Source organism: Emydura macquarii, unplaced genomic scaffold (assembly GCF_026122565.2).
Source record: "Emydura macquarii macquarii isolate MOO-44397 ecotype Brisbane River unplaced genomic scaffold, CSIRO-AGI_Emac_v2 contig_1253, whole genome shotgun sequence".
In the NCBI taxonomy this organism is placed as follows: Eukaryota; Metazoa; Chordata; order Testudines; family Chelidae; genus Emydura; species Emydura macquarii.
Window position 1 is genome coordinate 97255308 of NW_027131390.1, and position 12707 is coordinate 97268014.

The 12707-nt window shown below is 40.0% G+C and overlaps 1 protein-coding gene across 1 annotated transcript in view; it reads left to right on the top strand.

Annotated features, from left to right (window-relative positions):
* DPP10 (dipeptidyl peptidase like 10) overlaps positions 1-12707 on the top strand; it is a 397481-nt gene that overhangs the window by 187282 nt on the left and 197492 nt on the right. Inside the window, exon 5 of the mRNA XM_067549556.1 lies at positions 12009-12083. Coding sequence (XP_067405657.1) covers positions 12009-12083 — 75 coding nt within the window. The remainder of the gene's footprint in view (positions 1-12008; positions 12084-12707) is intronic.

Below are 12707 nucleotides of genomic sequence, written 5' to 3' on the forward strand. Positions count from 1 at the left end.
TAGTAGGGTGCTACCTAAATAATAATAATAATTCTTAGGATACTTCTTGATATTTAGCCTAAATTTTCCTTTGTTCTATTTCATCCCCTTATGCCCAATGATACCATTTATATCCTGTCCCTGTAATCCTCACTTCCTCAAGTCATACAGTGCATATTTCATGCTGTTCAATTCTTCCTCACAAATCTGTCCCTACAGTCCTTCGATCTTTTATATTGTTGGTTTCTGAATTCAGTTCAGTTTTAGGAGACCAAGGTGCCCAGGACTGAATTCAAGATTCATTTTTAACAGAGCCACATGGCAAGGGATTATCTCCTTCCTGGTCTGTCATGTGATGCCTTTGCTGATGTGCAACCCAGTTACCTTGGGTTTGTTTGCTCCCCATATTTCATTGTAATTCAACGTCCTTTCTCCCCTACCTCAGGAGCATTCCCTCTTTCATGGTCACCAGGCCCCAACCACCTGCCTCTTTTAAACATTTCAATTAGAGGTAGGAGAACAGGAGCTCGTGGGAATGAGCCAATCCACAGAAGCAAAGGACTCTCTATGCGAGTTCAGAGATGGGGTCTGCATTTGCTGGTGGTATAGGCCAGCAGAAAATGTAACAGACTTCCAGATTGAGAGGGGAAAGAAGGCAGAGAATTTCTCAGGGGTGCATTTGTGAAACCAGTCTCTCCAGGGTCCGTTTCAGGAATGGTGCACCTTACATACCTCCCCAGGGCTCAAGGCACAACCTGGCACTGAGAAAGGCTGATAGTACCAGTTACAAATGTCTCTTTTCATCCACTTGAGTAAAAATGCTCCCTTTCCATATGGCAAAACACCAGATTTTACAATGGATTGATGTGGACTGCCAGATGAACACTGCAAATGCCACCTCTTTTTCAGAAAGTTGTTCTTTTCTGGGTTTGCATTAGAAGGGACCAGTTCAACCTCTCATCACCCAGACTGAGTTCAAGGCACTAGACACACACTCTTAATTAAAAGTTGGCAACTGATGAAAGGTGCATAATACCTAATCAGCTGTCCAACAGGTCTGTATATGTAACAGAGGCAAAGAATAGAGATATGACCTGTTTCTTTTCCACAAGGAGTTTGTCTGAATACAGTATGTGAGCATAATAAAAAGTTAAAAGCACAAATGAAGTAGATTCTACCCACAGTCACACATAAGTGGAATGAAAATGCTAAATGGGTCAGAAGCCATAAAATGACTTGATAGGTATAACAGCAAAGTGGAATTTTGCTATACCTGAAAATTTTCTGTCTGTTATGAATACTGTGACCATAGTGCCTGGAGGGCCTCACTGAGATTGCTCAATCAGGGCAAACTGCAAAGAATGGAGCAGACAAGCCCCCAAATTGGTGGCTTATTCTAATAATTAGACTCACCAAGCCAGCAACAAAACAGCTTCTACAATACCTTAGTGGTTACCAAGAAGCCCCAAAATACAGTTTCCCTTTGGTAATGCAGCCGTGGGCTCCCACCCAGACAGCCAAGTCAAATATGATGAGGACTACTTAACATCTTTCCACCATATATATAGCTCTACCAATCCCAAGAGATCAGACACATTTCTCACCAGGACAATGAATATTTCAGAGCTTACCCAAATACACGCTCACAGCCAATTTTTATTAACTAATCTAAGATTTATTAAAAGAGAAAAGAAAGAGTTATTGTGGTTAAAGATCATTATACAGACAGATCTGAGTAAAGTTCTTAGATCAGTTTCATAGTAGAGATGGTGAGCTGCTGATTTGCAGAAAGTTCTTCCAGAATCAATTCCATAAATTATAGTCCACAACCAGATCATGTGCAGAATTTGTTCAAATCATTCCATAAGAATTTGCAGCAGGCATTCCTTGAATGAAGAATAGGTAATATACAGAGTTGTTTTGAAGTCAATTCCTATTTCCTATCTATACACGGGTAAACTAGTAGTATTAAGTAACATAAGGCAATTATCCATTCAAACTGTCAAGGCACATTATGGCACAGACAATTTAAGTTGAAGACAATGTAAGTGATATTATTTCCTGCACTATCTTACACCTTTGATTTTAAGGTTAACTGAACCATCCTTTAGCATAATATAATGTAATTAAGACATGAAAGGACATGAGCATCCATGAGCTAATCTGGTTACATTGTTAACATTTAACGAGATATAGGTAAACACAGACAAATACAATTAGTCTTTACCTTTAATTCTCTAACAATATAGGTTTGCATTTCAAACACTCTGGTCTATCTAACATAGCTTTCTTAGCTATTTACAAGAAATGGCTCTGTTTACCATTTCAGTGCTTCTCTATTATGTTTTTTAAAAGGTTAATCTTGAGGTCACTCAGCCTGTGGTTGCTTAACCCTACCTGGCTCAGTGTCACAAATACTCAGCCAACAACCCTAATATGGGGTCATAACATAACAGAGGCAGACGGCAGAGTTGAAAACCATCTCTGCCATACCCTCAAGCTCTACCCTCAGAAATGCTCCTGTTTCTCCAAGATCCAAACTGCTAGATGTACTCTTCCAAGGCTAACCACCTGAATAATTAATCATACTTCCCCTGTCATTGTCATATCTGCTTAATCCAGGGCTCGACAAATTTGTTTTGGAGCTAGGAGCCAGCCCAAAAATTAAGGAGCCAGACAACGTGGGCTCAGCAGCGGGGCGCCCTGGCTGGAGTGCAGCAGCCGCAGCGCTCCCCCCTCCCAGCCCTGCCACATGGGCGCAGCGGCACCCTGGTCGAAGCACGGAGGCCGCTCCCGCCAGAGAAATACTAGGTGCCAGACTTAGATTTCTAGGCGCCATGGTGACCTGGCATCCGGGGTTTGTCGAGCCCTGGCTTAATTGTTAATACACAAATAAAAATGGTGCTTGTTTAATACCCTACAGAGCTGTCTTGTGTTCATTAAAAACACACGCACACCACAACGCAGACATTGACAATGCAAGTTTCCACACATCATCCCATCCTGAAGAAGCTACCTCTCAATGTGAAACATTAGTCCATTTTTCATTCCCTCTCTCCGTTCAAACAGCAAATAAGGGAATGGTTTTTCTTAGTGCGGTTGATGATTGCCTGTTAGAAATCAGCCTGCCATGATAAACTTCTTTCACAGACACAACCAAAGAGATAGTCATGGCTCTTGGTTACTGTCTAAATTGGCTATTGAACCAGCATCTTATAAGTGAATATCATCTTACCTTATTACTAATTCCCTGAAGCACACACACCTCCAGTGTGCAGCTCAGAGGTTCTTTCCTTTTTCCTTGGAGACTGCCATTTTGTGAAAAATAAGTTTTATTTTATCCTACTTAGTGTCATTTTCTGTCTAAAATTCAGAGGCAAAGCTTTCTGAAAAGCCTTTGAAAGACATTCACTGCGAACCCTCTCCATGTGTATCTGCCCAGCAAAACTCAGTCAGCACAAACAGGCAGACTCTGGGCTCATTAGTAAGTTCTATGTTATGTGCATTAAACAAGGTGTAATGATGCCGGAATTTATTAAGAAGTTCTGGTGTTTTTCTTTTAAACTCTTTCTCCTCCATAGAGAATGCCTTTTAAAAGTCTCTACAGAAAACAGCAGGTTGGTTTTTTTCTTGGTCTTGTGTGGATTTATTCAAAGATTGTTTTAGAAATTACTACATTTTAGTATAATTAAGCCATTTGTCCTCTCCAATAATGAGCAGAGAAGACTGAATACTTTATATAATCAATCCATTAGCAAAACAATCTAATGGTTAACAAAATGTATTGATAGGAAAAAAAATTACAAAACCATTTCAAGAAGCTCCATAAATAGCTTATTAGCATCTCTGTTTTATTGATTAGATGCATTTTCTAAAGTATATCTTTCAACTTTAGCGTACCTGTCAGAGTTAACCAGTGAATAGTTGCCATGTCTAGCTGGCCAATAAATAGTTAATACTCTAAACTGGTGATATGCAAATGTTAACATTTGGAAGCTAAGCAACTTCAATAGTGCATGGAGTCAAAGAGACTAGAAACCAAACACAACATGGCATCTTGAGTTTACATTGTGATGCTGTATTAATGTGTGATGGCAGTGCATTTTCTGTTATCTAGGTAATGTTCCTATTACCATGGAATGTAAGCTTCTCACCAATTGTTTAGCAGTCAGCAGCAAATCTTTATTTTTATTACACACTATAATTCCAAAATTATGTTGGATTCATATCACATTTTTGTCTAAATAAGGTTGCCATTTTTCTGACATGCTTTTTTCTCCCTTTTTTACAGACTCTTTTTACTGTCGTTTCTTTTAAAACTTAATCAATAGATGGATTAACTGTTAGTAATCCAATCATAAATGCAATTTCAGAGATGGCTGCATGAAGGAACAAGAATGGGGGGCTGCACGCTTGCTTGAGCTCGTGAAATGCATGCCTGGCCTCTCATCTTGCCCTCATCCCTCACCATCCTGTCAGCACAGCATCCCTCACCTAGTTCAAAATATATTCTGTAAACCCAAAATAAAAAACAATGCAGGGTATTGCAAAAATGAAGAAAAAATATAGAGAGACCCAGTGGTTCATAATCCATTTCCCAATTCATTGCCACTGAAAACAACCAATGTCAAAAATTTTCCTCCTTGCACTCCTACCCCTCAAAAAGACCACTAAATATTAGAGACTGAAAATATGACAAATGTATTAATTCTCAAGAACTGCTATGTGCCATGATTAAGGATGCGGGAAGATGTTAGGAACATGAATAAAATAGGGGTTGGTGCTTTAAGACCCATCAGTTCCTTGCTCACTACCCCATCTCCAGCCACATGTTAGCTGATTGGGGGTGTCTTGTGACTGCAGTGGAAATGTCTTAACCTTCCAGGATGACAGCAGTAGAAAAGGGGGAGGGAGGGTGTAATTTATGCATCTCTACCCACACATTCTCTATTGCTCAGTTAAATCAATCCTTCTCTTTGTGACCAGAGGCAGGCTTCAACAGCAGGAAAGGCCATCAAATCACTTGTATTCCAGGTAGGAAAATAGTTGCATTCTGCGCAGAGTGTGAAGGGAGTAATAGAGAAAGGAAAGTTCTTTAGCTCTCTCTAGCCTCAGCACAGACCTACAGACCATGAGTTTTCACCTTCCATTGCCTCAGAGGACAGGAAATGCAGATATGAGAGTCTTAGCAAGGACAGAACATATGGCTCACGAATAATGCTAAGGAACTATCTATATTTTACAAGGAAATGCCTTGTGTTTATTATTGTAATGCAAATAGAGTAATGATATTGTTATCGAGCATCACACACTAATCACAGAAACATAGCTCACAGCGTGAGGCAATAGCAATCTGGGGTGCCCTCAGGAATCTGGACTCTGTTCTCTGCTGTAGCCACTAAATCAAATAGTTTAGCTCAAACAGCATCAGATTACTCAGCAAACAAGCATCTATGGGGTGCGAGGAGGAAAGCTTCCTTTACTGCTGGCATGGCGTTTCCTTTTTCTCTTCCCACACCTTATAGCCTTCTGGCTGGAGGGAGCAGGGCAGATGGAAGAAGTAATTCATTTCCCCCCAACATTTCTGCTTGGAAGAAAGAGTTCGTCTCTCCACTCACCACTAACTGAAGCTGTAGGGTCAGTTCTGGCAGCGTGGTTGGGAGGAAGGAAACGGGTTGAACTGGAAAAGAGGTTTCAGGGGCCCTTTGTGGTTCCCATGCATCCCTGCTATGAAAACTTGCCTGCCAATCTAGTTGTGGAGAGGGTTACCATACGTCCGGGTTTTCCCTGACATTGCCTCCCGTTTTTGGGTACCATTCTCTATCCGGAAGGATTTTTCAAATAACAGTAAATGTCCAGGATTTTTGCAGAGCAGTTGCCACTCAGAAAGAGCCCCACTTGTTCCGCTTTTCGATTGATTCCTCTCCTGCATCCGCAGCTCATAAATCCATTCCACTGCAGCCACAGCTGCTGGATCCTGCCCACCCAAGCCCTGGCTCTCAGCCCCGGGGAGGAGGTCCTGCAGGAAGTGTGACTGATGTTGGTCGCTTTACCCTGCACTAGCCACCTTGCCATTGTGACAGGGAGTGAAACTGCCCCCCCTCCCACTGTAGGTAGCCCCTCCAACTCCTGCATCTGTACCCTCCCTCCAGCAACCCCTCTCCCCAAGACAGTGTCCTCTTTACCTGAAATATGGTAACCCTAGTTCTGGAGTTATCCCTGCTATGAAAACTTGCTTTTCTGAATCACATTTAAGCTGCAGGAGTGTTGATTAGATTTACAAACTCTAAAAGCCACATGTAAATACGTGGCACAAGGTACTTGTAATCTTGTGGGTGATGGGTTTGAGCTTCAGACCTAATAACGAAGGACATTAGTTGCTAAGGAGGAGACTTAGGCCATGTCTACACTACCACTTACGTTGGCAAAATTTATATCGCTCGGTGACGTGGAAAAAACCACACCCCTGAGTGATATAAGTGGTAGTGTGCACAGTGCTATATTGGTGGGAGAGCTTCTCTCTCCACATACTGCTGCTTGTGGAGGTGGTTTTATTATGTCAATGGAGAATTCTCTCCCATCGTATGGATCTTACCGTCATCTTACAGTGTTGCAGCATTAGCCACTGGTCTACATCAGAAAGGTCTGCCTTGCTGAGAAACGTCCTGTTGCATTGGTGCATTTTTAGCTTGCAAATTTGTGCTCACAAGACTGGTGTGAAGAAAAGTGAATCATTCCAAGTGGTGCTTACTGTCCAGCAAACTTTCAAGACAATGCCACATCAAATTAATGCAGGGGCTCTACTTTCCTTGAACCTTATATGACTCATTTTAGAAATATAGAATAAAATAATTTGGATTTATGCAGTTGCCTCACCATGCATATTTAATTATCCCAAAAATATTTTCTCGTTTGATCCCTTCCCATATTTTTAATAGGGTCCCCTAGCTATGTATCTCATGCTCTGATGTTTACCCTTGCTGTTTAAAATCCACCCACCCCAGCCCTCAAACCTCTGCCTTTTCAAGCAGGCTTAATTTCAGTTTTAAAAGAACCTCTGTCATGGGCCTCATCCGGTTAATCTGTTTAAATTGCAGAAGTTATCAGGGACTTCCCATTTGATGTACTCCAGAGTGTATCGTGCTTTGAGTATCATATTACTATGGACCATCTTTCAAACATGGACTGATAGAGAGCGATTACTTTTTGCTGCCTGCTAATTAGCTGTATGGTGTCAGATGGGTGAGCAGAGCAGAAGTAGTTTTGGCTCATGAATCATGATTAGGCTCTGTGGCAACCCAGCTGCGAAAGCCCTGCAGAGAGAGAGGCCTTGCAGCCAAAAGCACAGAATTAGAATTGTAGTTTGAATGGAGCTTTTGGCAGTGAATGTTTTGTGATATTTCTCATAGAATTGTTCACAACGAGCTTTCTTTTATTGTTCCCTTCCTCTCTCTTGACTGGAAACTCAGTACATCTTAGTGCAATCATACGTCTTTGTTGATTAACATAGATTTAATTGCAAGAGCGGCTTACATGGTTCTGTTTTATTTAAGAGCTTTCCACAAGAGATTAATAGGAGTGAATAATAGTAAATACATTAAACAACACTATAGACCACATAAATATTACTAGTAATATGCAATGTTTTAATGACACAAATGTGTTATGAATATGTTGCTATGAACATTAGAATATTATCTCTCTCTTTCTCATATGCATTTCTAAATGTTAAATAACCTCCATAAATCTTCTTTTGTGTCATGGTTTATTAGTGCAGTGCAGCAATGCACAAAAATACGGGAAAATCTGAAGGAGTGAGTGGTTCAGAAATAAAATTGTAAGGGTCCCTGGGTAAAAGTTCTAGAACAGCTTTCGTAACTCATCACAATGGTCAACATCCATGAATTTGTTGTGATCACCACCAAAGATTTTATTCAAAATAAGTCATGCTTGCAAATAATGGGGAAGCTTTAAAAAGCACAAAGGAGAAGCAACTATCTGCCCTTTGTATCTTTGAAGATCTGTTCCTAATTATACACCGAGCTAGAAATTTTTAATATTTACTAAAAGATGGAGGAAAGAATTATCTTTCTGCCGTATTCTCTCTTTCCCTTTTCTGCTTAAGTCTCTCTCAGACTCTTTTGCTTTCTGTCGCACTCTTTCAAAGAACAGTCTTCACCTTTCTCCTTCCCTCTTTTAACTTCAAAAAACCAAACCTGGAATTCCATCAAGAAGGGAAGGCTAGAGAGGGAAAGGACAGAGGTTTACTGAAACGTGCTGTATCAGTCTGTCTCCATTTGGGTACCATCCTTGTGATCTGTGCTAGTAGTAATACCAGTGGTCATGGTTGTCAAGTGCATTATTGGGAGCAGAGAGGAGGCTATAGATTGTCCCTGGAGTGTCACATTGTCATGTGTCATTGTCAGACAAAGAATTAAAACCCGTATCACATGAGGTGTTTTTTTCAAAGGAGGCTAGGAATGCAATCTACTGCTCATCTTATACAGCTGGTTACGATCCTGCAGGCGGAGGGGAGGGTTTCCTCAGCAAGGAATGCAAGATCAGATCCATAGTCTGTTGCTTTCACAACTTTGAAAAAAATAAAATTCTGTCAAATTCAGCTTGTTCGTGAAACACATGGCAGCCTTGTAAGTTTAGGGGGAGAAAAGACGATATACAACCTTTGAGGTCTCATGTTTGGGTGAAAACGTTGCAGCATTATGCAATGTAAACACTACACGAGTGGCAGTTATGTAGCTAACAGGGTATGTCTATGCTGCAATGAGGTGGTGTGTCTGAAGTCCAGGTAGGCATGATCAAACTACATTTTACCTATCTAAATCAAAGCTGGCTTGACTAACGAGCAGCGTAGCTGCAGCAACAGGGATGGGGCACAGGCTAGCTTCCGGAGTACAAGCCTGCCCAGGAGCCTGGGGTACATCATTGAGCAGCAGGCCTGTGTCGCCAAGTTGGGTGCCATGGCTATACAGCTGTCTAGCTAGATCCAGCTAGCTCAGGTATGTCTACATGTGCTGTAATCACACCTCCCGACTGCAGCATAGACATACCCATGGAGACTGCATAAAGCTGTGGCTACCTATGGGAGGCACAACTGTTTCTGGCACAGGCAGCAGTCAGAAAGGTAGTGTACGTGCACATGGTAGCAAAACTGGCCAGAAAACTTAATTGCATCAGATTTCTGAAAAAAAAAAAGAAGTTATCTGAGAGGGTTAACCCTCAGTTTTTCACTATGGTTAAAAGATCTAAAGTTCCAGGTTAATGAAGATGCTTCCCCCACCACAACGCCAAAACCAGAAAATCCCTCCCCTAGAAAAGAAGAGAAAATATTGGAGGTCAGGAGTTCAAAGTGTTGACTAGAAACCCCCAACAAACAAACAAACTGTATTTCTCTTCTGAGGGTCTCATTTCAAAACACTTTTAAAGTCATGTAGAGACTGGGAGCAGCTTCAATTATAGGATCTCCCAATGACCTCACTGGTTTTGAATCAGGCCCTTATCCTAAACTCGACACCAGCTTAATGACACCAGGTGACATCCTCTCGCCCATAAGGGAAGTCAGATGTCTATCATATGGGCAAGGAAGGACCTTGGGGAGCAGCATGTGGAACACCTGCTCTTTCTGCCTTTCTTTCACTTTATTGGTTCTACAGAGTCTGAGCCTGGCATATTTTTCCTCTTCGGCATGAAGAGAAATGCAGGTACTAACTTTTTTTTCCCTTGGAGAGCTGTTTTCTGTGGATAAAATGGTGAAAATTAACACTGACTACATTTCTTAATGTATTGCCAAACTTATGATACGACTGCCAAAATATGTGAGGCTGAAATTTTCAAAAAAGCCTAAGGAAATTAGGCATCCAAACACTATTGGAATTTAAACGGGACCTTCACTGATTGCAACCCTGTTAAATGCATTCATTGCATTTCTTTTTTTTTTTTTAAAGTGAATTTTGAAAGTCTTACCTAAGAATCATGGCAATGGATGTATGCTATGTTTTCTGCTGGCCTAATATTAATTTTTCTGCTTGTGGAACATAAAAATATTCCATATTTTTAACTTCTGTTAGTAACAACATTGTCGTTGTATCAGAAGGAGGGAAATGATCTGCCAAAAGTGTTACCTGCAATCAGGTGACTCTAATTTACTGACACTCCACTTACACATGAAACACTTCCTGAACTATACAAAAGTGTGCAGGTGAGTGCAAGGTGAGCCAGGACATCTTCAGCATATCGCACCCAATTATAAATCCCTAGATACTTGAGATGATCTTCTAGTGGAAAATAAGAAACTTGATCTTACTGGTGTTGCCTTACAAGTGCCAACATTCTGCAGCTGAGCTGTCCAGGTGCTTACTCTGAGTGCATCATTAGTGTTGCAGTGGCATAATCACTGACTGAAGACTCTCACTAAATACAGGAAACCTCGTTGCTCGAAAATGAATTTGGAAAACTTCCCAGGTTATATATTGCAGAAGACTGCGTTAGTGTGGCAATAATTAATACATCGCCATTGCCAGAATGAAGAACTCGACATCTAAAAATATTCTCAGTGGTTTGCCAAATAAGCAGAATGTCATAGACATGATCTGTCTTGACTGCATGACAGTCAATCGATAAAGGCTAGGTTGGGGGATAGGAATCTCTTGTTTAGAACAAGCACAAAAATATTTCTAAACCCACAATCTTTTTCCTTTCTCTTTCTCTGGTGGCTGTTTCTTATATTTCTTTTTTCCTTCTGCAACTTGTAGAAATGTCGTGCTCAACATTAAAATAATATATTTACTAGGGAGGGGTTGTTTCAAAAGCTAAGTTTTCCCAGTGATTTCTTTGGCAAACTTGGTTCTAACTGTTTGTTTTGCATGGGTTAAAATTCTGCCTTCAGATTCAAGCATGTAATTTCCTCTGAATTTAGCGGGAGATATGCATATACTCATCTGAGGGTATAAATCATTAGCTAGTCTTAATGTGGTGTTTAATAAGGCCCCAGGTTAGCTGTCCTTGCATACTCCAAGTTTGTCAGCACAGGTGCAGTAGGGCACATATGAACAGGTCCTTTGTGAGTAGTAGTATCCGTGAAATACCTTTTGATTGTCGTTAAACCCAATTCTGGGCTACTATTCCTGCCCCCCAACACTATACCTTTGTTATAATCCTATGACCAGTTTTCCAGTGATGCTGCTAATATTAGTTCCATCTTGTTTGTATCTTTACTACTTGGTTTTTGACCCTCTCCTTCCATAGATTGCAAATGTCTCCAAATTAACATAAAATATTTTTCTTCAGTGTCCCTATTTCTTCAGGCACACACTGATCCTCCTGCTACATCAGATGCATTAAATTCTTTCTGACATCAGTGTTACCCCTTGATTAAATTACAGCCCTGAATTCAATTGGCTGTCATGTAGTCTTTGCTATATATAAAGCTATGGTAGTTTTCTAATGCTGCTTTTTGTTTCACTTTACTTTCCACTAGGGATTTTTCTTCTTGTTTTCTTCTTATTTCTTGTAAAATAAAGACATTTCCTTTAGTGAAGGTTTATGCTCATAAAGATAAAAGAGAAGCAACTAGAGACACAACGCTCCATTACTGTGATGTGCTTATCCATTTTTTTCTGTACATTATCTTTAAGCTTAACCAATGATGTGTTTCTTTCATAATTGTCCATGAAGTGTATACCAGCAGAAGCTTCGTTTTTTCCTCCTTTGTAAGTGTGCTAGTTATAGCTGCTCTTCTTCAAACAGATATTGCTGAGCATGATATTACTATCATGATCAAGTCTCACTGGCTTTTTAATTTGTTGATATTATAGCAGCCAAATTTATCTGTTGCAGTCTACTAATGTCAGTAGAATTACACTGAGAATTAATATAGCCCTTCTTCTGTACAAATAATTCAGTCGTTTGTAGTAGGAATTATCTTGCAGTTGTAAAGGTCTTAAGTGATTGTCAGAATCTTTGGAAAAATGACCTTACATGTATTACTTACCCATATTATTACTTGTTTTTAGGTAACTTTCAAAGCATCAAGACATTCAGTTTCACCAGATTTAAGATTTGTTCTTCTTGCATATGATGTCAAACAGGTAGGCAAACTATTCATACATTCAGTTATCTCATCATTTCGCACTTTAAAATGTTTTATCATTTCTGATTTACCTAATGATTGCATTTAATATAATTTGACACAAAATATGGTTCATTTTTTTCTCCCCAGTACTGTAAACAAAACTGATGGCAGAATATTTAAATAAATTAATTAATTAAATATATAGGGCCAGATCCTCAGCTGGTATAAACCTTTGAAATAGTGTTACGCTGATTTATACCAGCTAAGGATCTGACCCACAGTTTATAATTTGTAAAGAAAAATGAATGCAAATTCACCGTTGATTATCCAAAGCTCAATTATCTAATCCTCCCTGCTATCCAAACAGATCATGTTATCTGTTAATTATATAGGGCCAAACTCTAGACCCATTCATGTCATGGGAGTTTTGCCATTGTCTTCAGAAATGCTAGGATTTGGGCCATTGAAAATATCTCAGACTATATCCAAATGTATGTTGCTCATGATATTTGGGTAGTCAAGGCTGTAGCATGTCACTGTATTGGCAAACAGTAAAGCATAATCTGGTTATCTAAAATATTGACTCTTGGCATATGCAAGTGAAAGAAGGGTTTAAATGTGATACACTCCTGGAAGTCAG